At 39.4% G+C, this 23,553-nt stretch overlaps 1 protein-coding gene across 1 annotated transcript in view; it reads left to right on the plus strand.

Moving 5' to 3' along the window:
- Positions 1–23,553, plus strand: part of Asxl3 (ASXL transcriptional regulator 3) — a 110,651-nt gene that overhangs the window by 40,855 nt on the left and 46,243 nt on the right. The window contains exon 6 of the mRNA XM_052741635.1: positions 2,758–2,921. Coding sequence (XP_052597595.1) covers positions 2,758–2,921 — 164 coding nt within the window. The remainder of the gene's footprint in view (positions 1–2,757; positions 2,922–23,553) is intronic.

Below are 23,553 nucleotides of genomic sequence, written 5' to 3' on the forward strand. Positions count from 1 at the left end.
TTTTAATTTGATATGTTAGTTTTTATCCGTGTCTGTTGAGACCTCTCCTACCATTGTAATGACAGTTTGTTTTCTTACTTCTCTCAGCTGCATGTTTTGAACCTGTCCTGTTTATTCGGAGGCTCAGATCATTCCTTACACATGCAATGGATGGCCAGTTCCATTCTCAGCAATGTTTCCTATGTTTGTTCTTTCTTGGCTAAGTCAATATGGTGTTGTTTATTTTTGTTGTTTTCAATCTGTTATTAGTATTTTTCGGCTTATCTAGGTGAATTTTTATCTCTTGAAAGCAATAGATATCTGGACTTTTTACATTTTAAATCTCATATAAAATTTTGGTTATGTTTGTTGTGATTTTCTTGGACTTAATTTTAGTTTTCTTTCCTCTTCTTCAGTGCCTGCCATTTGATGTTTTTCTTCTGTTTATTATTTTGGAAATTTATTCCTTTTATGTTCTTCTATGGCTACCTGTAGAGTTTTAATAAAACTTACTCTCATTGCCCGTGTTTTATACATATTCTCATTTCAAGTGCATCATTTCTATATACATAACTTATTTCCACTTTGCTTTAACTTCTGTTAGTCGTTAGTGATATTTCTTAAAATTAGTGTCTATATTGACGCACTCATGATTATTTGGCTTTTAGTTCCCCTTTGCTGCTACAGTTGTGCATTCCCTTCTTTGATAGAAATTATTGGTCAATCACATCCAGTAGTCGCTCTGTCGGCAAGATATTCTTAGGAATAGGATTTCTGTTCTGGATATTTAAATGTCCTTGAATGTTGCCATTTTGAGAAACACAGTTCCAAGTCGATCTTCTTTTCCCGTGGTCCTGTGAAGATAGCACGCTGTCTCTGTTCTCTATTAGAGACTTTCTGTTCATCTCATCGCTCTTCCTTATGACTAGTTCTTGTACAAGATGGCTGCAGAGAATTTTTATTTCTGATGTTTGGACAGGTTTCAACTTAGATGGAACTGGGAACGAGTACATATTTTTCATGAGATTTGGTGTTCTACTTTAGCTGAGAGCCCTTATATTAAGAATATTTCCCTCAAAGATTTCAGACATCACTTTCTGCCGTCCTCAGCCTCTCTCATTCTAAAGCAATGTAGATAGGCATTCTGACCATGTGTAGCAGTCCCTGTAGTTCTTTGCTTTTAATTTATTGTTTGGGAATTTCAATATGTGTATCATAGTTTGATCAAATCCATTCAAATCCCTCCTTCCAACTTGTCCCATATACCACCACCACCACTTTTCCATCCCAAATTCATATGCTCTTTTGTTGCCTACGTTCACATGGATGTAGGGCCATCCATGAGAACATGGGAAGCCTATCAATGGTTTAAATTGAATAAAACAGAACAAAACAAAATAAAACAAAAAACTTTCTCCTCAAAAGCGATCAGTTGTTGATAACTTCTCAGCCCACTCCACAAGACAGAATTCACACCTGGTATTGTAAGTTGGTCCAATCCCCCATGGCTGGGAGAATGTACTACTATTGTTCTGATAAATGAACTTAATCTTCTACTGCCTCCTGAATGCTTGTCTTTATACCCATAGATTATTTCTGTTCTCAGCCCTTTTGAGAGAAGCTTCTTTTGGCAGTAGTGATTAACAGGGAGGCTCACAACTGACTGACACGCCTTGCATTTTTGTCTTTAGTCTTTCCTTTGTGTTTAATCATTTAAAACAAAGATCAGCGCATTGTTTGTTTGCTTGTTTTCTGTAAAGGACCAGAAAGTAAGTAGTAGAGGTTTTATGGTGTACTAGATTTCTGCTACAGCTCTTCCACTGTGCAGCATGTTGCAAAAGCAGACCAGAGCAGTCCAGAAACTACCAGGAATGACTGGGTCTTAGCAAAACTTTATTCAACAGAACAGGCATGGGACTAGATGTATACTCTATAATCACAGGTAGCTCAAGTACCCAGCAATTCCTTCTTCTGTTGTACATATCAGCTGACAGGACCTTATAATAGACTGTTGTTTCATTTGTTGTGATTTCCAGTTATGGAGTCTATTTACAGATTCCACTGGACACCAGGATGCCTTGAATTGTGGAATGGTCTGGAAATGTATATTTACCCCTCAGATCTTGCATCTGGAATTTTTATCAGCATTTGCTTCTCAAATTATCATTCTCAAAAACTCCATTCAAGGAAATTCTGTAAGATTATCTGTGCTTACTGTTTGAAACACGGTGGGAGTGCACAACTGCTGTTGCTGTTGTCTGCTTATTAAAATGAGGAGTACTGAGCAGGGATGTAGCTCAGCTGGAGAGCATTTGCTGAGCATATTCAAGACTCCTGTCTTCGATGCCCAGTACTACAAAATAAATAAATTAAATTAATGAGGTGTTGCTATCATTAGAGTTGAGTTTTAGAGACCATAATTTTTTTGTTCATTTATGCTGCTAAATGTTTTGAAAATTCTAATCAATTTCCAATTTATAATTACCTGTACCACATACACAGGAGCCTTAAGGATGATGATAGCCTCAAGTTCAAGGCTAGCGTGAATTGGCAGTGAGCTCCAGGCATGCCTGGATTGCACTGTAAGACCTTGTTTCAGAAAAATAAAACCAAATAAAAAGACATTCATAATTACAAGGCTTTTAAAATCAGGACCTGATGCTAATTTAATTAAATAGTTATTGATTGAAATATAGCTAAGATAGATATAAACCTTAATAATAAAGGTTTTTTTTTTATTTCTTCTCTGGAAATCACCTCTTCCTTTATTCATCACAGGACACTTGAAATGGACCAAAGCTGAGGACATTGACATAGAGACCCCCGGATCGATTCTCGTCAACACTAACCTGAGGGCATTAATAAACAAGCACACCTTTGCTTCCTTCCCACAGCATTTTCAGCAGTATCTCCTGCTTCTGCTCCCAGAAGTGGACAGGCAGGTAAGTGGAGCTCTGCACCTTCCATGCCAGTCCCCATCATACAGTGTAGTCTGTTGTCAAGGCGACTGGTGTCTGAGTGGACCGCTTTACAAAATGTAGTATATAATTTATTTATTCTGTTCAGTTACTGCTGCTGTTGGTCTAGTCCTTTAGTCTGCCAAAATGAAACTATTATTTTTAAAATTCTTAGTAATGAGCCTACTCAAAATTCAAATCACAGTACACTATAGTAGAATGAAAACTTGGCCTACCCACATTGGGAAAGGAAAAGAGAAAAATCAAACATTCTACTATCAAATAAATCTTTGAAGTAGCTGCTCCTTTGCCTAGAAGGAATATTGAAATTTGGTAATAAAAAAAACAGGGTTTCTGAGAAATTATGTTAATGCTTTTATTCTAACTCTTTCCAAATGACATTTAAAATTTGTGTTTGCATTTTCCTTCTGAGTGCCCATCATCAAGAATATGGTGCCTATAAATAATCACCTTTAATCTTTTTGCTATAACTAGAGATGCCCTAAATATATTTTTAGAAAGCTTCTAAACTAAAGAAATACAAATATAGGCTTGTAAAAGGAGGCATCAATCAACTTCTAAACTGTTCTGTAAGGGAAGAGAAGGAAAAAACTCCATGAATTTTTGTTATATGTCAAAAAATTATTAAATTCTATCTTGAAAATATATTTTCTGTGATTCTTTTTTATTGGCATAATATATCCATTGTTCTGTAATTCTTATTTCAGTAAATTCTGATGCTGCATTTTTCAGTTCATATATTTAACTAATGTATGTGTACTTCAGAATTTATATTTTGAACAGATAGGTCCATTTGTGAACTGAATTAGGCAACACTGATTCTATACTTCTACACCTTTCTGAATTATTTTGACAGCTTTCTATATGGTTTAGTTTTCTACTGACTTGCCCACCTCTTTTCATATAAATTTCATTTTGATAACTAATAGCTTGTTAAAATTCCTACATATCTCTTTAATATATTCTTCTTTTTGAAAAGATTAATTTGCCTTCAGATACATGTCATTGGGGGGTTTGCCACTGCTGAACAAAAAAATCATCATCTTTTATTGTGACTCCAGTATATTTTAGATGCTTTAAGATAGTAGACATAAACGATTAATCAATGCTCATGTCATGAATGATTAAATACACTGTGCTTGGGTGCATGTACTTTTTACAGATTGCTAAAATGTGAGGAGAAATGGACAAGCTTAGACTAATAGAAGATCACAGTGCCTTTCTAAGCACAAATGCAAATGGAAGTATCAGAGACAAATGTAAGAGTATTTCTTTAACCTGCAGATATAGACAGAATTGGAACAAAATGGGTAGAAAAATTTCCATAACAGAGATACAGAATTAAGAAATTAAGAGTTAACCAGTGGGAGTCTCTGTTATTAGAAGAACAGTAGACTTTGTAAACTTTGTAAAGACACTAGAAATAGACTTTGGAGAATTCCTTTAGTATTGAGCTGAAGTGACTGAGCCTTGTCCTCAGCTACCTGCAGTCAAAGCCGAGGTCTTTTGAGTAGAGTACAATCTAGAAATACCATTGCTTTTGAAGACTTTCCCATGTAATTGTCTTTGTTAGGTGACATTTCTCCCCTCATTATTAGTGTATAGTGATTGTATAAAATGATGATTTCCCTTATTAAATTTCTATACATGTGTATAATAGCATTTATCATATCCATGCCCTTGTCATCTGTGGAATCCTTGACCCCACCTAGTGCTGGTCAACTTCCTCTTCCCGAAGAGTCTCCCTTCCATCTCATTTCATTTTAAGAGCACTGGTTTTTAAGAAAGTAATTTCTGATTACTGGAAAGGAATGCCAAACATGGGAAACATGAAAGCAGGAATAATCAGTGTACTATTTAAGTTCTGAGGGGGATTGGCACTGAAATAAAAAAATGAAGAAAATATAGTCATCACTATCCTTGTTCTTTCACTATCCCTCCTGCTGTTCCTCCTCTTCACCCTACTCTTCTTTCTGGCCCTCTTTCTCTATCTTTTCGTCCCCCTCAAAAATATATGATTTCCGTTTTGATTCATAACCTTTGAAAGAACTTATAGGGATGAGCCATGGATAGTCATTTTATTTGTTTGTTTGATTGAAAATGGAATTCAGGAGTCAAGAAGAACCTTTGGAGATTCATTTTTAGCATACACAGTTGTTTTCTCCATTTGGACATGTATGTGATTTATATTGTTTACACTAAGGTGTAGCATACACCACATACACAGTAAGTACTAGTGAAATGAAGAAATAACAAATTGTCCTAGATTTAGCCAAAGATTCACTAACCCAAGAGACCATGGTGTGAGCCTGATATTTTATTCAAGCTACAGCAGTTTATATTACTCCATTTATTTCCTAGCTACTGTAAGAAAGAAATATAAATGAATTTGGCACAATACCCACTCGTGAATAACATTTATCCCTTTGGGAGATTATTTATTCAAGAAATATTTACAGAGCATGCATTGAGTGTTGTCTACTTGATGAATGCAGGGAGTGTGTGAGTTAGCTGTGTGGGTAGGCATAAGAGAGCAGAAAACCTCACATTGCAATGCAGTGCCCTTTCTTTGTAATTAAGGAGTAAGATTAATGGATGTGTAGGTCTACACCAAATTTAGCAAGATGACTGGGGCATGTAAGTGTAAAAACAGAAGCATAAAGTCCTGTACAGTCATTGAAAATGAAAGCAGTTAACCCAAATGCAGTATTAGAGAAAACTGTAGTGGGGAAGAAGGGTGAAGTGAAGCCCGAAAGCACTGAAAAGTGCTTTTAACGTAAAGAGCATCTTCCAGAAGGAGAACTTGGCATTTGCAAACTGCCCACATGACTTTCCAGTAGATTCAGTCCTCTGTATGACTGACATTGGGAGGAATTCTAGAATACTATGAAGAAAGGAACCTTGCCCTGCAAACTTTAAGACCTGGTTTCAGGCTAAATAGATTCTTGGAACTTTGTGTGAAACCAGTAGAAACCATCAACGATTTTTTCAAATGAGAACTGATGCACACATATAATTAGTGCCTAGACACAGAAGAGGATGAGAGGGTTAATAAACATGCAATGCTTATTTTTTCTCAGGAGCCAATAGCCCTGTGAGTGATGGATAGGACAAGTGAGACAAAGGGGAACTGGGTTGCAGTTGTTTAGATAAGAAATGGTGGTCTGACCTTGGGAATTAGCCTCGGAAATATAAAGAAACCACAGAATTCTATACTTATTTTCACCACAGTAGGTCCAATAGCAGATTGTCTGTGGTGTGGGGTTCTTGAAGGGGCAGAAAACAACTAAGATTTTAGCTTTGGGAATTTGGAAGGACATAGCCCACTATTGGCCTTGTCAGCATTTGGAAAAAAGAAATTTGGACCGTATTTTCTCTTCTCTCCCCTTCTCTCTTCCTCTTTCTTTCTTCTCCTCTCATTCCCCATTTCTCCCTCTATTACACTACAAAAAGTAGTTCCTGTCTCCTCTGAACAAAGTGGGCTTGATATTGTCACCTGGAAGAATAATGTGTGGCTGACTTGATACAAGCTGCCTATGGTACTGATCTCTGACTTTAGCTTAAAAGTTTCCAGATTGCTACAAATACCAGTTTCCTAGACTAGAATGAGTGAGGAAGGAAGGAGAATGCAATATGATTGCATCAGTTTATTTGAGCCCTTGGGAGAGTCTATAATTACATGGAATCCCTGGGCGTTTTATTGGGCGAAGACTCCTACCCAAAGTTTGAAATTCCTAATTGCTCATGTTTTGCTTTCCTGAATTTTCCAAGTTTCTGCCTCCTTACCAGCCCAAAACAACCCTGTAGGATCCCTAACCTTGGAGTTCATTACATGATTGCATCCTTAAATATAAAAATCTATATATCCCCTTTTGTCTTGCCACCGTTAGCTCCCATGAAGCCAACCTCTACAACCTCCTGCTCTTCTGCCTTTTCGCAACTCTGTTCATAGGACTGTTCGTCTCCAATCATAATTTATTTATTTCTAATTGTTTTATTACTTTGTTATATGTAGTTGACTATAGCTGAAGTTTTCCTGGTCCACAGCCTCTCAGACCCAAGTAAACACACAGAGGCTTATATTAATTAAAACTGCTCGGCCATTAGCTCAAGGCCTACCACTGACTAGATCTTAACACTTAAATTCAGCCCATTTCTGTTAATCTATATGTCGCCATGTGTTCCGTGGCTTTACCTGTGTGCCATTACGTGCTGCTCCCTGGACAGCAGGGCTGGCATCTCCTGACTCAGCATTTCTCTTCTCAAAATTCTCCTTGTCTGCGTATTCTGCCTGGCTACTGGCCAATCAGTGTTTTATTAAACCAGTGTACCAAAGCATTATCCCACAGCAGTTGACATTGAATTTACTCTTCACATATTATATAGCAAGTAACAGAAAATCCATCTAAACTGACTTAAGCCTTAAGGGGATTTATTGGTTTAGGTATGTAAGATAATAGGGGTTCATGTATTAAGGCATGTTTTTGGTTGTTTATCTTGGGATTCAGTTATTGTAAAGGAACCATTGCATTATTTGACTAAGTGAATTTTGTAAGAAAGTTGATGTTTTAAATATAAGTCCCTTTGTGACAGAATCACTATCTGAATTTTTAAAAATAGGTGTTTACCTCTTGTCACACCTTCATGGGGAAAAAAATACATCTATCCCAGTATTTTTTTAAAAAGATTTATTTATTTATTATGTATACAGTGTTCTGCCTGCATGTATCCCTGTAGGCTCAAAGAGGGAACCAGATCTCATTACAGATGGTTTTCAGCCACCATGTGGTTGCTGGGAATTGAACTCAGGACCTTTGGAAGAACAGCCAGTGCTCTTAACCTCTGAGCCATCTCTCCAGCCCCTGTCCCGGTATTTAGAACAAAGCCCCAAGATTCACACTCACAGTTGCTGCTGAGGCCACTTGATCTCTTATCCAGCCATGACTGAGGCTGATGGAATGGAAGACAAAGACAGGCTTGTGTCAATGAGGTCTTGCCCTTGGAACAGTGTTTTCACTGCTGTTGCCATAAAGTTGTATACTTGTGTTAGGGTCAGAGACACTTTTTTGAAGTTACGTTTCTAAGAAATTTTGTTAGAGAGTACACTGCAGGAATGAATAGATGTTTGCTAGGTAACTAGCCATACCCTCAGAAGAGAGGGTAGATTGAGTTTGCTTTTGTAACACATTGGATTAAGACACTTCCTCTGTATGAAAGGGGTGCTGCCTTCAGCTTGAGACTATAGATGATGAAGTAGGTTAAGCTGATAGAATTATTTATGTCAGCTCTGCGATTTGATGAGGTGGGGAGGTGTCATAGTCACCACAGGGTAACCTGCATATTGAAGGATGTACTTAAGAAAGAGTAAGGGGAGGCATGGGGCACAGAGAACCTTTTCAATGTGGAGATTACTTTTAGGCAGAGGACAGAAATATAAGAGGTGGAGACTAGGGACTATTAGCATTTTTAAGTACAGGTAAAGGAGGCACAGCTCCCCACTCTTATCCCCAGTAGCCTGAAGAATTCCCCCTAGAGTTTTAAGGACTTTGACTCTGGACAAATTAAGATTTGTGACTTGAACTCTGCCATGATTTCAGAACTAGCTAGTTTTTGAAGAAGAGTTGGAAATTGTCTTAAGCATACCTTAATATAGGTTTAAGCAGGAGGCTTGGGAGGAAAGGCTGTGCTCAGAACAAAGCAGGACTTGAAAGAGATTCCCTGCTTATTGTTTTTACTAGTCATAAATAGGCATATACAGGATTGTGGGGGAGTTTGACTGCTATCTTATTACTGGATAATTCCTGAATAACTGATAAGATAAAAGAGATCCTGGAAGCTAGTATACTACCTTTACTGTAAACAAAATTAAGTTTGAGATCCTCAGGCCACCTCTATGGAGGAATGGGGCCCCACCTAAGATCATATACCTTCAAGACTTAAGGCTCTGTCATTGCCACTTTAAAACAATATCCATATATGAAGGGAATATTATCTCTGTGTGGGCAGCCTTTGCAACAGGTTTTAATTGTGCTAGAGTTCTTGTTTCAGCTGGTTAGAGGCTTCTATTGGATTCTGGGTTAAGAGGGTTCCTCTCCCTTCTCATATGCAGTTTACAGCCATACTACCCTGAATGAGTCCAACCTTGGTCTTTCTCATACCCCTGTACTTTCCCTGGCTTTCTATTCTATCTCAGAAGTAAGGAGGGTATCTTTGCTTTGTCCTTTAGATCCATGCCTCCACCGCCATTTAGTCTGATTGGCTCCATAACTAAACCTTAGAAGGAACACTGCAGTCTTCAGGGATTGTTACATTCCCTTCCTCCCTCTCTTCCTTACCTTCTTCTCTGTCTTCGCCTTTAGACCCCTCTGTGTCTTCCTCCTTTCTTCATTCTCTTCCTTCCTTTCTTCCTTCTCCTCCTCATCATCCAGTTTCTAAAATGACCATAAACCCTTAGAAAGTGCATTTCACAGTGTTTCTAAGCTGGTGGATTACTCTTCTTCCCACTCAGTGTGTTAGGATATTAGAGTTAATGGAATATATGTGATGGCAAGGCAGAAAGAGGACTGTTGGGCAGAGGAAGATAACTAGTGAGAGGTGAGGAAGATGAATGATAAGGCTAGTGGGAGCTGGACACACAGTATGTATGATGAAAATACAGAAATGAGGACTTCCTTCTCATAGACCTAGTGTAAGCAGGTTAGATGTGATGGTTTCTTTGTGATTTGAGCTCCAGCCATATTTGGCCAGGAGTCCCAGTGAGATCTCTTTGATCAACAAGACCACATACAGATCTGTAAGTATGTTGAATGTTGCTGCTGCTCTCCGCTGTCTGCAATGTGACACCTTTGAAGACTGTAAGCCAATCTGGGCTGGTATTACAGTCCTTGGGAAGGGGACAATAAATCAATCTGTGTTCTTGCATGCTGCTGCCCAGTTTCCCGAATGAAAAACTTACTGCTTCCTTCTTTGAAATCAAATAGTATTTTGAGGAAGTTAATTTTAGCCATGTAAATATCCTGTTGCTCTTCAAACATCCCAGTTACTAATTTATATTTGCACAACTTCGTGGCTTTCTGTTTTTAATAGGTTATTAGGCTGAAATTATCCCACATCCGGGCAATAGGAGACCATTAAAGGGGGCTCCTGTACTCACAAACATGTCCCTGTTATTATTTGAGCTCTTCCTTACTATGAAGCACATCAAGGTCAAGGTGGTGTGATTTCATTTTGTACATTCTTGGTACCAGTCCAGGATGAACCCTGTCATCAAGAAACCAGGATTTCCTTTACTGCGGGATGGAATCCGGAAATCCAGATTTCATGACAGGGTGCTTTTCACAGTTGGGGTATTGCTTCTTCCAGCTCTAGGACTGATTTGGACAATACATATAGGAACAAAATACATATGTGCCTACACACATGTGGGAACAGCTCTTTAACTCTGTATAGGCTTCAAGGAGTATCATGTAGAGAGTTATGAATCTGGTGTGTAACCAGTACAAAATCCACATCTACATCTATCTCCAGATACAGCTTTCTGTCTTGTAAAGCATGAATTCAAACTGACCTAATACCTTGTAGTTTACTCTAGTGTTACTCTTTCAGGCTGTCTCTCTTCTCTGATAGCAAGAAACTGGCTTCTATTATACTTAATATATTTAAATATTGACATCATCCCCATATAGGCAGCCATTGTTCTATATAGGCCAGGTAACCTCCCCTGTGTGGATGAGTTCTCATCAAATTCAAGCCCTAACTTGAAGACAAGGCCCACCTACTCACCCACCTCATTTAGGCTCCTTCCTTGTCCTAACCAGCTGTCTATCAAGACTCTCCTCCATGCAGGTACTTCCTCATTAACCCAAATTTGAAACTTTAGTCCAAGTGCTTCCCTTGCTGACCCCCCCCACACACACACATTGCATTAGCCTGTAATTCTATGCTGTACCACACTGGCCCCTCACCTCACTACACACAGAGACATACACAGACACAGACACAGACACACAGACACAGACACACACACACACACACACACACACACACACACACACACACACACTCACACATTCATACAGACACAGAGAAGAGGGTTTATATCCATCTAAACTTCAGGCCTGAAAGATTCAGAAGGCAAAAGAGGAGACCCTCTTCTTTCTGATGGTTTGGGAGCCACAATAGTGAAGTCAATAAAAAAGAAAGTGAATCTGATCCCCATCCCTTCCCTATGTGGCCAGTGCAGGCTGTATCCTTTGACCATTGCTATAGGGAGGTCCTCCCCACAGATCCTTCTCTCTACAGAGTTCTTGAAGAATCTCCTCTTACTACATCAAGCCACCACTTCATGCTATTAGTCCTGGCTTACTGTACCTTCTTCTGCAAGTTTTCTGCTTCTTGGCTGTGAGTCTATAAACTGTGAATTCAATCTTCTCTCCTCTAATGGTCCAACCTTGAACCATCTGTGATTGCTGGTACTCTTGACTGACAGACTCTTAGGTATATGGATTGCAGGTTACTGAGCCCAGGGCCTGACACCTGTAAGGCAGATGTGCTACTACTGAGCTGTATTTTCAGTCTCTTGAAAGGCTTTTTTTGTGAAGTTGAATTCATTTGGCCATAAGCCAATCCCAGTTTTTTGCAGTAGGAATAGGATATATATAATTCAGTAATTATTCAACCAATGTTAATTTGATATTTATTTATGTATGAGGCTCTGCTAAGCACTAATGATATAATGTTTAAAAGTCAGACGTCCTGTCCTGAGATGGAAAAGCCTGTCACCATGAACTTAGGCTACAATGGTGTTGTATGCATCCTGTGATGGGGATCTAAAGGAACTAATTACAGGGTAATAAAGTAGAGGGGCCTAGAAAGAATCAGGGATATATATGTATCAAGCAAAGAATCATGGATGATGTTCTAAGTAGAGGCAGCAATATATGTCATCAATAGTACTGATCACTTATAATGCCCAACTTTCCATATATGTAATCATTAACTCTTACAATAAAGCTTCAAACAGTGGCATTTATCCCCAGTTCCTATACCTGAAACTCAAGATCAAAGGCAAGACCCAGACCAATCTAACTTCCTCCAAGTACAATCATGGGAATTAGCATCTGAAGAGCAGATAATACAACTCCAAGTTCATGCTCTTTCTCCTCAGGATCTTCCTTGTCCCCAGTACACAAAGCAGAGAAGGCAGTGAGGTCTAGCTGTACCTGGGAGGTGCAGCTATCAGGTGAGGACACTGAGGCTGTGAAGGTGAGTTGGAAGAATGGCTTCAGAAAGACCTAAGGATCCCTAAACAGTTTAGATTAGGCCAGGATGTTTTTAGTGAGGTGTGGCATGAATAGGTTTACTTTTTATAAAGAGCTTTGGTGGAGAAGGGAAGCAAGGGGACCGAGCCCCACCCTTTTCTGTGGTGAGCAATGCAGTCTTCCCTTTGTTACTCAGGTGGTAAGCCTGTACTCTCTGCCATGCTGAGCAATGCAGTCTTCCTTTGTTACTCGGGCGGTAAGCCTGTAATCTCCCATGCCTGTTCTGTCACCGTTGGTCAGATCAGCTCACATTCACCCATCAGAACCCAAAGATACTGCTTTATAAAGGCCTTTCTTTTTTAATTAAATTTGTTCTCTGACAATTTCACAGATGGATATAACACAATCTGGTCACTCTCATCAACCCACATTTTCTTATCTTTCATATCTGTTACCCCTGTCTTCCCTACAGGTTCCTTCCCCATGTCCATGACTTTTTGCCTTGTTTTGTGAACCAGCCCACTAAGTTTTACTAGAGCCATTTGAGTGACTGTGCAAATGGAGCTGTCCTCAGTAGGTGCACATCTAGAGATTATGACTCCCCTTCCCAGGAACTCATCAGCAGCCAAGAATTTAGCAGGTAGAGGTTTAGCCCTGTAAGCTCTCCCTTCACCCAGGACTGCCTGTTAACAGGTCTTACCTTGAGGAGACCTGGTATAGGCAACCACAGCCTCTGTGAGGTCATGATTGAAATGGTTGTGTTATGCCTAGAAGATAGCATTTTGCAACTACATGCCTTTCTTGATTCACCTGCCTTTTAAGGAACCCTCTTTAGTTATTCTCTGTCATATATGTTTCTGTTTATTTTCTCCCACGTGTGCATTGTATGACTTCATTTACATAAAGGCTCCAAGATAGTAGCTTTATTCTGTTCAATGTGTGTGGCACATATGAAGAGGGTCAGTAAATAAGGATGGATGGCCGGGCGGTGGTGGCGTATGCCTTTAATCCCAGCACTCGGGAGGCAGAGCCAGGCGGATCTCTATGAGTTCGAGGCCAGCCTGGGCTACCAAGTGAGTTCCAGGAAAGGCGCAAAGCTACACAGAGAAACCCTGTCTTGAAAAACAAAACAAAAAACAAAAAAACAAAAAAAAAATAAAGATGGATGGATGGATGCATGCATGGATGGATGGATGGATGGATGCATGGATGGATGGATGCATGGATGGATGGGTGGATGGATGAACAGGTGGATGAATGGTAAATGAACAAAAGGAAGAATGGATGAATGAATGAGTAGATAAATTAATAAATGAATGAAGTGGATGAATTAATGTAGGAATAAGTAGATGTATGAATGAGTGGATTAATGAATAAATATATGAAGGGATGAAATGAACAACTCTGACTGAAACATTACAGGATAAAAAAGGCTGGATTCATGAGGTGTTGAATTAAGCTAGTTGATCTGTTGTAACACAATACATCAGACCAAGAGGCTCAAAGGATTTAAAAAAATCTTTTCTCGTGGTTCTGGAGGCTAGAGGAGCTGGTATAGATGATTCTCCAAATGCCTCTTACTGTCCTTGGTGCACAGATCAGCACCAAGTTGAGGATGCACTCCAGTACTCCTTTTGCTTGTTGTAGGTGCAGTGTTACTAGACTAGAAAATCTCTTTGGTGATCTCATTAACACTGAGAGATCTGTCCCAAATAATAGTCACATTGTGAGGCTGGAAAGATGATGCCGTGGTTGTGAGTGCTTACTGCTCCACCAGAGGACTTAAGTTCAGATTCCAACCCTCATGCTGGGTAGCACTTCCAGTTCCAGGGCATACAGTGCAGTCAACTGCACACACAAGATAGGCACAGATGCACATATGCATAGATAAAAATCAAAATCTTGAGTTAAAAAATAGTCACATTGGGATTACATCCTCAGCATTTTTAGAAATAAAATTATGAACATTTAATAATTGGGTTTAGAGAAGAAGATTTTAAGAATATCAGATGTGACTTCTTGTACATTTGGAAAAGTAGACTTCAACATGTTTTGACCTAAATAGTGAGGTAACTGATGAGTTTAAAATAGAAGAGATGTTTCTATTTATTGACTAAAGTTTCAGAATTAAAAGAGACTGGATTATAATAGCAAGGAAAATTAAATTTTTATGGATTTTTTTTGTGTGTATTAAACCTAGGCCCCAACAGGTGTTAGGGAAGCCATGTTCCATCATTCCACATGTGATATCTCCAGACTTCCTTTATTTATTTATTTTTAGACAGTCTGGCTTATATAGTTCAGGCTGGCTTTGATTTTGTGATCCTTCTGCTTCAGCCTCCTAGTAACTGAGATTATAGCTTGCAACCCAAGAGCAGTTAAAAAGGCTATTAAGGAAAGGTAGTGCGTGTGTGTGTGTGTGTGTGTGTGTGTGTGTGTGTGTGTGTGTGTGTATGGTGCATGCACACATGTGCCGATTCCTGAGATCACTGGGAGCAAGAAAAGAGTGAGGACATAATTAAGTGTGAAAGTGCAGTGCAGAGTGATTCTGTCTGCTCAGAGAGTCAAGATATGTTGGAAGACAGCCTGATGGACCAGCATAAGGATTCAATATACTAAAGGAATTGACAACTGAGTAATGTTGGTGATGAGGTTAAGTGGTGGTTGAAAACCTGTTCTCCTTACCTGTTTTCACCCCAACAATGCCAAATAATTTTTTTGTGCAGCTACCTTGGTAACAGATGTTCTGGAACATGGGCTTTTCAAGAGGGAGATAGTTTTCTAAATATCAAATAATAGCTTTGCAGAGGGAGAGGGGTAGTTTGGGAGGTGCTCATTGGCTGGCAGTGGGGCTCAGGCTAGTAAGATTGGGGTGGAGCTGCACCAAATGGAAGTGTGGGAAGGAGAAATTGTAGGTTTCAAGGAAGAAAAGCATATTAACTGTGAAGTATTGAAGTAAAGAACAGCCAGTTTGAATATGATCAATTAGATAAACACAAATCAAAATTCTTCTCTTCAGTTGATTCTGACCTCAAGGGAGAAAACCCCAGAGGGTCAGGATAGTATTGGCCAGAGCAAATGAAGAAGTAGAAGTCACCCACCCTTCATCCAGTCCCCATGTGAAAAAAAAGAATGCCTCCAAAACCTCAGTGCTTGACTCTTTGGCCAGCTGTGCATTTGTCTCTCTCTCTCTGCAGATGTGTGGGAGAATTTTTAGAGCCTCCCTGATGATGCATGGCAAATCTTCCTTTAAGAATTTGCACTTTATCAATGTGTCTACATAGAACAATTTTGTGACCTTTTAAAAATATATGGCAGCTGGTGGAATAAATGTCACCTAAAGTGGAGTCATATTTAGGCTTTTATTACACTTTCAAATTGAAGCTTGCTGATGAATAGGTTGTTGTCAGGTCTGTCACCTGAGTCATTTTTAAGTGATGGTCTTCACCACCTCCATTTGGTGGCATCAGGGCAAACAGGGCTGTCTGCAAATTTTTATCAGACCATCCCCCAACAGCATCCCAATAAATGATACCTTTTATTTTTGACTCAATGGTAATTGCAGTGTTTCAGTCCTCTCTGGCTCCTTGAAGTTGTTGTTCTTGTCGTTTTGTGTCTGTATCTGAGTGTCTGTGGTCCGCTAAATGGTTAGCTTCTGAAGGATATACAAGTAGAGGCACTTTAAAGTCCTATCTGCACTCACTGGCAGTAATGCACATAATTTTAACCGTGGAGAATGTCATTAAACTAAAATGGAACATTTACACAGTTCTTTTACAGAGAATTTTGGACCAGGAAAATGAATGTGTATGTCAAGCATTTACTGCAGCCGGGAATGTGATTTATTGATTTCTGATGGCTATGTTGGCATCAGTGTATATATTTAAAGAAGCCTTTATAAATGCAAATGGGAAAGGGCTTTTGGTTCTTTTTCTTCCATGGAAATAGCTCATACATTTTCAATAAGCCAAGCTCCTCTTAGAGATCGCTCCACATACTGTATATATTGATTTAAAAATTATACTGTTATTTTATTCTACAAATAGCATATATAATGAAATGTCAATTTACCTAAAAGATTATAAAATTCAAATGTATTAAAGATATGAAAAATACTAGTATCTTAAGCCTTTAGGTAGAAGTAAGCGTGTACTTGAAATGTAATTATTTTAATGGAATGGACACATTGGCTTTTCCCCTGCTTCTGAAAGCATATCTTAAGGTACTTAGGAAATCCATTATTCCGTCTTGCCTAAGTCACTTACTGGTGATACTAAATCATACATAGCCAATGATATCCTTGCAATCCGAGGCTTGCTATTCCCATTCTTGCCATTCAGACTGTAAGGGAAGCATGGAAGTATACATAGCTTATTTAATAATATGGAAATGACTTATGGAAACAGCTGATTTTTATCTACATTATTCACTTCTTAGCTCACTTGTGGTTAACATCCAATTTTATTAACCAGTGTCTAGCTTCACCTTATGTCAGATAATGTATACATTAGACTGAGTTACCAGTAATGGACAATTCAACAAATGGGGCTTCTTTTATTCCCATGCTCAGTGTGGTTAACAGGGGAACACAAACACATTCAGCCTAGAAAACATCATTCCTTAGGATAAAACATGTTCTGCATCTTACACATGGACGTTATGTGGTAAGTGCACAGCATGGAAGGGTGTTCTCGACTGTGTCTAATCCACTACCACTACCATATTGTATAACTGACACGTGATGTTGCCAAGTGATATTTGTATAGTTACCCTTTGCTGTCTAATTCATTTAATAAAATATTTATAGCTTAACTTTCAGCTTTATTCAGGCAGGGAAAATGAGAGTCTTGTAAAAATGACAGACTTCCACTAGCTTTGCTACGGATGTGGAAGGAACAGCACATAGTTAGATGGTAAGAGTTAATTCAGGTGGCAGGGCACCTGTTGGTTTAATGGTAAGGAACATTTTCATATCAAGGCAACCATGGACTATTATGAACAGATATTATGTAGAAACTCCTAAATTAAGGTCGACAGAAGAAAAAATATCAATTAAACTTCTAGGATCACCTTTAAATCCCTAGTGGTTATTTAGTCCTACATAAAAAAAAAAAGTCTGAAAAAACACCCTAACTCCACTTATAAAATACATCAAAGAAGACATGAAGAAATAAACACTCAAACATAAGCAAGGACTCCTGAGGAGTGGTGTTTGGATCTCTGCATCAGTGTGCATATTTAATTCTTTTCATATTTCTACTATCTGAAAGCAGTTTTGCGAGTAACATGAGGTAGTTTGCTCTAATGAAGGGTGGTGTCTCAGGAGGTAAACTGTCAGTGGACTGTTGATTTGCCCTCCTCATAAAACTAGCTCTTAGTGATGGGGACCAGCATTAAACATCCAAATACAGCTTCTGCTTTCTGGAATGTTCCTGGGGGTGTAGTATCTACAATAGAAGCCAACTGCAGAAAATATTCCTGAGATGTGTTTGTTCTGGGGTTGCTTTGTGGTCTATAGAGGCTGTTTTGTGAGTTGAAGTAAACCCATGCCCATTGATGCATCACTGAGTATATGGTTAAGATGCCTCTTATTAAAGAAACAGTCCCCACTCTTCACAAGTGCTGGACTCCTATTTGGTCACGCATGAACTTGGTAAACATGTACTTTTTCCTGAGATGATCAGAATGACTCTTGCGAGGTCCAACAGATTTCCTGACAAAAATCACATCCATATCTATGTCTAATTCAACATCTACTGAAAATGTTCTCAGTGATACCTATTAACAAACTGAATATCATCAAGAGAATTCATTTATTTTACAAATCAGTTTTACCACAGGGCTAAGCAGTGTACTAGACATGGGGATATTCTGTTTCATGAGCTGGTCATGACTTCACAGTCTAGCAGACTGTAGGATTAGTAGAGGTGCACTGAGCTCCCTGGGAATATAAATTAGAGTAAGAAGGAAAAGAATAAGGGAGATTGAAAGAGAACAGAAGTGGGAGTGATATATTTATCTGGAAGCAGCTTGATATTTTGGAAGCTTAAGATCCTAGGCAGATGCAAACGTACCAGCACTTAGTTCACAGTAAATTATTCTTTACTACAGGGACACATGCTTTCCAGTCTGACTGGTGGGAACAGGCATCATTTAGGACCCTGTATGAGCAAAGGGCACTGCTAACTCTATTCATTTCAGGTGATTCTTACCCAGCCTTTCTCTGGTAATTTTACATATCATTTTATCTGGAAAGCTCAAGAACATACAGTAAAGAGCAATGAAAGATTATTTCGAATCTAAGAACACTAGCTTTCTCATACGTAAAACACAGCCAATGTATCGCAAGAAGGTAAGGCCTTTAGCATTCAGCTGAAGAACTCATGATTTTTCCATCCAGTGCTATCTCCTCTTTCTGTGCTCACCTTCATGCTCCATTTGTCACAGTGAATGAATGAATGAATGATGCTGCTTTCTGAGATAGGTAAACCTGGGAGAAGTGTGCTGTATTTGGAGTGTGTGTCCATCCAAATCCATACATTTAAACTCGACCCCCATGATGACAGTATTAAGAGCAAAAGCTTTTGAGGAAGTTATTAAATCCTGAGGATCCTGCCATTGTCAGGGATTATTGCCCTTGTCACACAAGTTTCACAGGGCTTTTCCACCCTTGCACCTACCTTACCAAGTAAGGACAGAGCACCAGAGTATCACCCTGGGAGCAGAGATCAGCTTTCGTTAGACACTTTTTGCTGGTGCCTGGGGCCCCACTTCTAGATTCCATAACTACAAATACATTTATGTTCTTTATCTATTAGTTAGTCTCCTGGAGTTTGCTGCAGGAACACAAATGGATGAAGACAGAAGGTTTTCAAATTTGAACACAGATCTGAGTTACATTCGAGAAGTCTATGTAGAATTTGCGAACAACACATTAGCTATAGTGGTTTGGATGTTGAACTACAGTTCTAGGTAGAATTTAAAATAACTGGTCCCACTTATATATGTATGTTAATTAAAACCATGGATCAAGCCTGAGGTTGTAATTCAGTGGTAGAACATCTGCCTCGCCTGTGTTGGACTTTGAGTTCAGTCCCCAGAACTAAACATAAACATTTGGATATAAATGACATGGGTTGTAAAGTAAGACAATGAGATGACCGAGGTTTGAGCCTTCTGCATCTTAATGACTGCATAAAGGTAAATAGCTCTTCAGAGAAGAGCAAACCGCAGCAGCCAGTTCAGTGAGGTAGAGGGAAAAGCCAAGAGAAGTGATGTGTCTTCAGGGGGCATGCCCTCATTCATAGGCAAACTGTGGAGCAAGTGAGGCAAAAGCCAAGAACTAGCCACTTCTCTCACTTACAGCTGATCTGAACTAGCAAAAACAACTTAGAGCTATTATAAGGCAAACCAGAAAGAATCCTTAGACTAAAACTCATTAATACCCCCCTTGTGAAGAAAAGCATGGGGATGAAGAAATAGACCCTGGGTTTCTTATTAAGTACAGTGAGGCTATTGTTCTTTCTATAATTACTTTTCTAAAGGGGTCTTTTCTTCACAGTATGTTAGTTATATTTGAAGTATATAAAGTGTCCCTTTTTTAGACATTTTACTATGCTATTGATAATTCTTCATTACTTTTTATTTTACATGCCTAAGCTTTCCAGATAAATAAATAGCCATGTCACTTACTAAGAATTATAACTTTTATGTATTTCTTTCTAGTTTGTGTACTTTTTGAAAGCCACTAAATTTATTTGATAGGAGAGAAATCACATGAGTGTTTGATGAGATAAAGGCACTCATCCACTCTTCAGGGTAGATCCCTCATGACTGATCAGCTTTTAAAAATACTAACTACCTCAGGTGTTACACAGCTGGACCAAAAGAGAATTGGCTGTACTTCCAGAGGCTTCAGCTCTATTCCCAGCACCTACAATGGTGACTCACACCTGTCTATAACTCCAGGTCCAGGCAATTCAGTGCCCTCTTCTGACTTTCAGGGAATTCTGCACACACAAGGTGCACATATATACATGCTGGCAAAACATCCAGATGCATAAAATATTAAATTAAATTAAGAGTAAAAAAGATACCACTTATTAGTATCGCTGCAACAATTAAATTTCAGCCGGGGGTTTTTGTTTGTTTTTTGTTTGGGAAGTGGCCAAACCATAGCAGATGCATAGTGCCCATTGCTCTGTCTTCAGTGTTATTATTTCTTCCGTCTGAATGATTAAATTTAATATTTAGCTCCTCTAGAAAAATATCATTTTGCTTATCTTACTTCCCAATCTAGGATTTTTATCTGGCTATTTATCATAGCCACTGCTTCAGTATGACTGCTTCATATACTTCATGAGACACCATTGGTGTGGCTGACTTAGTTCATCATGGCTTTTTTTAGTTATTTAACATACATTTATTTTATTTTGTATGTACAGTGTCTCACCTGCATGTCTGTGTACCACATGCATACCAGGTGTGTGCAGAAGCTAGAAGAAGGCATCAGATCCCCTGAAATAAAGTTACGATGGTTAAGAGCCACCATGTGGGTGCTGGGACTGGAACCCGGGTCCTCCATCCTCATCCCCCCACTTTCTTATCTTTCTGTCCCAATCTTTATTTTTAAAAGTAAGCATTTGATGTCATATCATCTAGCCCATCTGTGTATTCATGCCTGACCCCCTCTCGGGACTTGTGGTCATTGTTGTTTTCTTACTAATTTCTTTTTTATTTTTATTTTTATTTATGTGTGTATATGTGTCTGTATGATAGTTTGACACATGTGTGCAGATGCTGGCAGAGGACAGGAGAGAGGCCCAGGTGTCCTAGGGTTGGTGTTACAGGAAGCAGTAAGCCCTGTACGGGTGCTGGGAATTGAACTCTGGTGCTCTGTAGGAGCAGCAAGTACTCTTAGCCCCTGAACCATCTCTAGCCCCTATCTCATTACTTTCTGAAGACTTCCTGGACTATTTTAGTGCAGCGGGTTTCCCTGCTGTGTACAGACTGGGCCCCTGCCTTTGCTTCCTAGCAAGTACATAGCCATGGCCATTAGCATGGTCACCCTAGCGCTCTCTGTCCTTGTATCTGATGCTCAGTTAAATACTTATAAACAACTATGATAGATATAGTAACTACTTAAAACCTTCCTTACAAAAGGAGAGTGTTTCTTTTGCCTTTAACGTCATTGTATCCTTATTTGCAAGATTTTTTAGGAGTTTGTATTTGTGAGGAGAGGTGTAACAGTTGATTTATATGAGGTTGTCAATGGTCCCAGTGCCATTTCATCAGCTGTTCACAAACATTGTAATGCTGCTATCAACCATTCTCTTTCCTTGGCAAGCAGTGGGGATAAAATTAATGGGTTGATAGGACTGTGCTCAAGATTTTACAATCTTCTTTGATATCGTACCCAGCTCTTAGGGCCCATTAATTGCTTCCTGATTGCTTTATTGTTTTCAACAGCGCTGTGGTTCACACTCTATCCAACTAAATTAGGATTATTTTCCTGGATCATTCAGGGGCCCATTTTGAGGTGGCTCAGATCCCAGGTGGTCTATTCTCAATCATTTCTTAAAAAAAAAAAAAAGTCACTGGCCTGCAGTTTAGATTGCTCCTTCCAGGGTGCCAGCAGTCTCCTCCTGGATGTTCCTCACTACAGCCTCCACTGTACAGACAGAGCGCAAGCTCGGCCTCCACTGTACAGAGTGTAGGCACAACCCCTACTGTGTAGAGTACAGGCTCAGCCTCCACTGTACAGAGCACAAGCTCAGCCTCCAACTTCCTGAATGCTAAGAACTAGCTTTTCAGAGGACTTTCGGAGCTATAATTAAGGAGGTCTTCTCTCTGTTTGGGTCACTGCTGTCAAGCTGGGCAAGGGGTGACACGGGCACTTTAGAGCAGGGCTTTCAGTGGGGGAGATAACCTTGAGTTTGCTCAGTGTGACTTCCTGTGTTATTAGAGCCTCCACCCAGGGAAGAAGTGGTCTCCAGGGCCCTAGAGCAAAGGAACTCCTTTCCACTTGGCTGAACTAGCTCAGACCTTAGCTTCCCTGACCATAACCTGGAGTTAGGATGGGAAGGGCGATTGGAAGGCTTCTCTCATTCTCTTGTCCTCTCCTCATTGTAACTGAGAGCAGTCCTCTGAGCCACAGTCGCCTACGGTGGAGCCTTGCCCATGGGAAGCCGCATGGCAGAGGGTGTGGACGAGGGCCTGTAGACACAGGCCCTAGTGGCTACCAAGATACAGCAGGTTCTTTGAATGACTCTTCTTCTTCGCTGACTGTGTACCAACAACACACATTTGTAGCCTCTAAATGACTGTTTCTTAAAATAGTTCTCCCCGCTCTGCTGGGTTACCTGGGGCACCTCAGCCTCCAGTTCCTCACGCCACCGATCTGCAAGTCAAATTTCACCCCCTCTGGATTTGTCATGCTACATTTTATTTTTGGTATCAAATCTTGGTTTATTTTTTTTCTAATAGTATGCCAAAGCCATTTGTTAAACAAACCACCCTTTTCCCAAAAGCAACTTAATAATGCATGCTTATTTTCTATATGTGCAGTAATGTAGTTGGTATTCAATATTAATGTTTTGGAAGAGACTCAGAATAGCATCTTATTTCTGAGTAAACCCACCCCAAAACCTGCTTTATATTCTCCACATCATATTAGTTTATAGTTTGCATTCAGATGTCACAGAGGAACATTTCAGTATTACTAATAAATTTCATATCACAGAAACCTCTAATATGGGTTATTAAAGGGCGGATGATCTAAAAACCAACCCAGAAGTGTAACACTTCCCATGATAAGTACATGTATGAATATTGTGTTATTTTCTCTGAGAAGAACATTTTTTTCAATTGTATATTTATTTATTGTGTCATCAATGGTGGTGATTTTGAGGGGGAATAATTTTCTATTTTTTTCTCTCTAACAACATGATATCCCCATTACATTTTCAGCAGGCACAACATAATTGCACTTTGCTCGTGTTAATTGTTGAGCCTCTTAGTTTTGTGCTTTCTTTGCTCTCAGTGGGGGCAAAATTAATAAACAGATGCAGTGGCTGAACACATCTGGAAGGAGAGTCAGAAAGTGGCAGAGAAGCTTATGAGAGGGAAGCTTGCTGCCATTGGTGATAAACCACATCAGAAAGGTTAGTGGTACTGAGGAGGTTTTTCTTACGTAGAGCAAGTTTGCGTCCAGCCTCGACAGATTCGCCTCATTGTTTGTATGTTTGTGCCAAAGCTTGTTTTAATCCTGTGTGTTGTCATCAGCAGAGTTATTAAATAAAGGAAGAGGGCATTGACAGAAGACCAGGGAGATGCTT

Source organism: Peromyscus californicus, unplaced genomic scaffold, assembly GCF_007827085.1.
Source record: "Peromyscus californicus insignis strain IS unplaced genomic scaffold, ASM782708v3 Scaffold_17__1_contigs__length_78620276, whole genome shotgun sequence".
Classification (NCBI taxonomy): domain Eukaryota; kingdom Metazoa; phylum Chordata; class Mammalia; order Rodentia; family Cricetidae; genus Peromyscus; species Peromyscus californicus.